General features: G+C 40.2%; 1 protein-coding gene across 1 annotated transcript in view; it reads right to left on the reverse strand.

Annotated features, from left to right (window-relative positions):
* Positions 1-2,411, reverse strand: part of arrdc1a (arrestin domain containing 1a) — a 20,351-nt gene extending 17,940 nt beyond the window's left edge. The window contains exon 1 of the mRNA XM_032516438.1: positions 2,252-2,411. Coding sequence (XP_032372329.1) covers positions 2,252-2,369 — 118 coding nt within the window. The 5' untranslated portion in view covers positions 2,370-2,411. The remainder of the gene's footprint in view (positions 1-2,251) is intronic.

Raw genomic sequence — 2,411 nt, forward strand, 5'->3', positions numbered from 1 at the left:
AACAGCTGATTCACAGTGAAACCATCAGCTGGTTTGAGTCGAGCTGAGACGGGCCGCTTCAGACCGCTGCAACTTCTCCCTGCGACGTTCTGAAACGGTTTTGTCTCATCGCGAATATTTGGTGTGAACTGGGCTTAAAAGGAGCATCCCCAAAAGGCTCAGTCGTTCACAAACAAGGATGGGGCAAGGTTCACCTCTTTGTGAACAACTGCATGAGCAAATAGTCCCAACAGTTTAAGAACAACTTTTCTTAATGTACAATTGCAAGGAATCTTATCATCTACAGTCCATAATATCGTCAAAAGATCCAGAGAATCTGGAGAAATCTCTGCATGTAAGTGGCAAGGCCAAAAATCAACATTGAATGCCTGTGATGTTCGACCCCTTAGGCGGGACTGCACTAAAAACCAACATCATTATGTAAAAGATATTATCACTTGGGCACAGGAGCCCTTTGAAAAACCATAATTAGTTAACAAAGTTTGTGGCTGCATCTAAAAAGTGCCAGTTAAAACGCTATCAAGCAAAAAAACATATATCAACACCCAGAAACGCTGCCGGCTTCTCTGGCTGCAAACTCATCTGAGATGGACTGACACAAAGGGAAAAATTGTGCTGTGGTCAGACGAGTCCACATTTCCAATTGTTTTTGGAAATCACGGACGCCATGTCCTCCGGGCCAAAGAACAACAGGACCATCCAGGATGTTATCAGAGTTCAAAAGCCAGATCTGTGATGGTATGGGGGTGTGTTAGTGCCCATGAGCGTGGGTAACATGCACATCTTTGAAGGCACCATTAACGCTGAAAGGTACATACAGGTTTTGGAGCAACATTTGCTGCCATCCAAGCAGTGTCTTTTTCAGGGACATCCCTGCTTATTTCAGCAAAACAATGCTAAGCCACTCTGCATGTTACAACAGCGTGGCTTTGTAGTAAAAGAGTGCGGGTACTAGACTGGTCTGCCTGCAGTCCAATCTCCCATTGGAAATGTGTGGCACATTATGAACGCAAAATTATACAGCGGAGACCCCGGACTGTTGAGCAACTGAAGTCAAAATGAATGGGAAAGAATTCCACCTACAGATTTTCAACAAATAGTGTCTCAGTTCCCAAACACTTATTGAGTGTTGTTAAAATGAAAGGTGATGTAACACCGTGGTAAACATGGCCTTGTCCCAGCTTTTTTGGAACGTCTTGTAGGCATCAAATTTAAAATGAGTGAATATTTGCAACAAAAACAATGTCAACATTAAATATCTTGTCTTTGTAGTGTATTCAATTGAATACAGGTCGGAAAGGATTTGCAAATCATTGTATTCTGTTTTTATTTTCGTTTTACACAGCGTCCCAACTTTATTGGAATTGGGGTTTGTGGATTAAGCATAATTTTGTTTCAACAATTTCATTATTTTCCCACCTATTGTTTTTCATTTCTGACAGTGTGCTGAGTCACTGTCCAGTGAAAACCATGTATCAAATTTGGAGATCTGATTACATTTTTGTTTTACTGATAAACTTAAAGATTACATATTCTTTTATGGGTTCAGAAATTTCTCCCACTTCGTAGACTAAATAAACCATTTTAACACATTGGATTATCTGAAAATAATATTGTCTCAAAGCTAAAAACAGGGGTGTTTATCTTGGAGAAAGGTTTAAGTTTGGGAGAGGTATAGTTCTCACAGGAGACGTTCATGTTTTTTTTTTTACAGACTATGTAACAAGTGATATTAAAAAAATGCTACTGCAAATAATAAGGTAGGAGTTTATTTTTGGTGTGTGGTCAAATATTTCTATGGGAGGGAGGACTCGTGATCTCAGTATCTATAAAAAGAAAAAAAAGAAGAAAAAAAAAACATTCATGGCCCGGTCTCTAGTGATATGATAATGAAAGAAAAATCCACTTATTACTCCATTATGTCCCATTAAAATGTCTCACTGAAACCCAGATTCAATCTGTAGGAATATTACAGAAAACATTATAGTGAAGTGCTGTAGGAAATGACTTACAATGCCATAAAAAGCCCACTTTGAACCCATAACTACCGCAGACAGAGTACAAGAGACTATCATATCAACATTAAAGTGGCTTTTATATAGCATAGACTAGTTATGATAACGTGAGAGGCCTAATTTACAACCCGTGTTCTCTTGGCTAGAAGCCTTACTTCCTTGTTTAGCGACGGCGGCTTTTTACCGACAGGTGCGCAAAGGTTGGCGGAATAAGCGCAGTGTCAGCAGACTCTTACCTTTACACTGCAGCGGCTGTCCCAGTTTGAATCTCACGGTTCCAGAGATAGACTCACCAGGAGTATACACCACTTTGTTGTTGTCAAACTTGATCTCAAACTCCTGAAGTTTGCCCATGTTTCCCCCGATCCACAGCGTGAGTGAAGCTCACCTGTTGGT

The sequence above is a fragment of the Etheostoma spectabile genome, chromosome 5 (genome assembly GCF_008692095.1).
Source record: "Etheostoma spectabile isolate EspeVRDwgs_2016 chromosome 5, UIUC_Espe_1.0, whole genome shotgun sequence".
Taxonomy (NCBI): domain Eukaryota; kingdom Metazoa; phylum Chordata; class Actinopteri; order Perciformes; family Percidae; genus Etheostoma; species Etheostoma spectabile.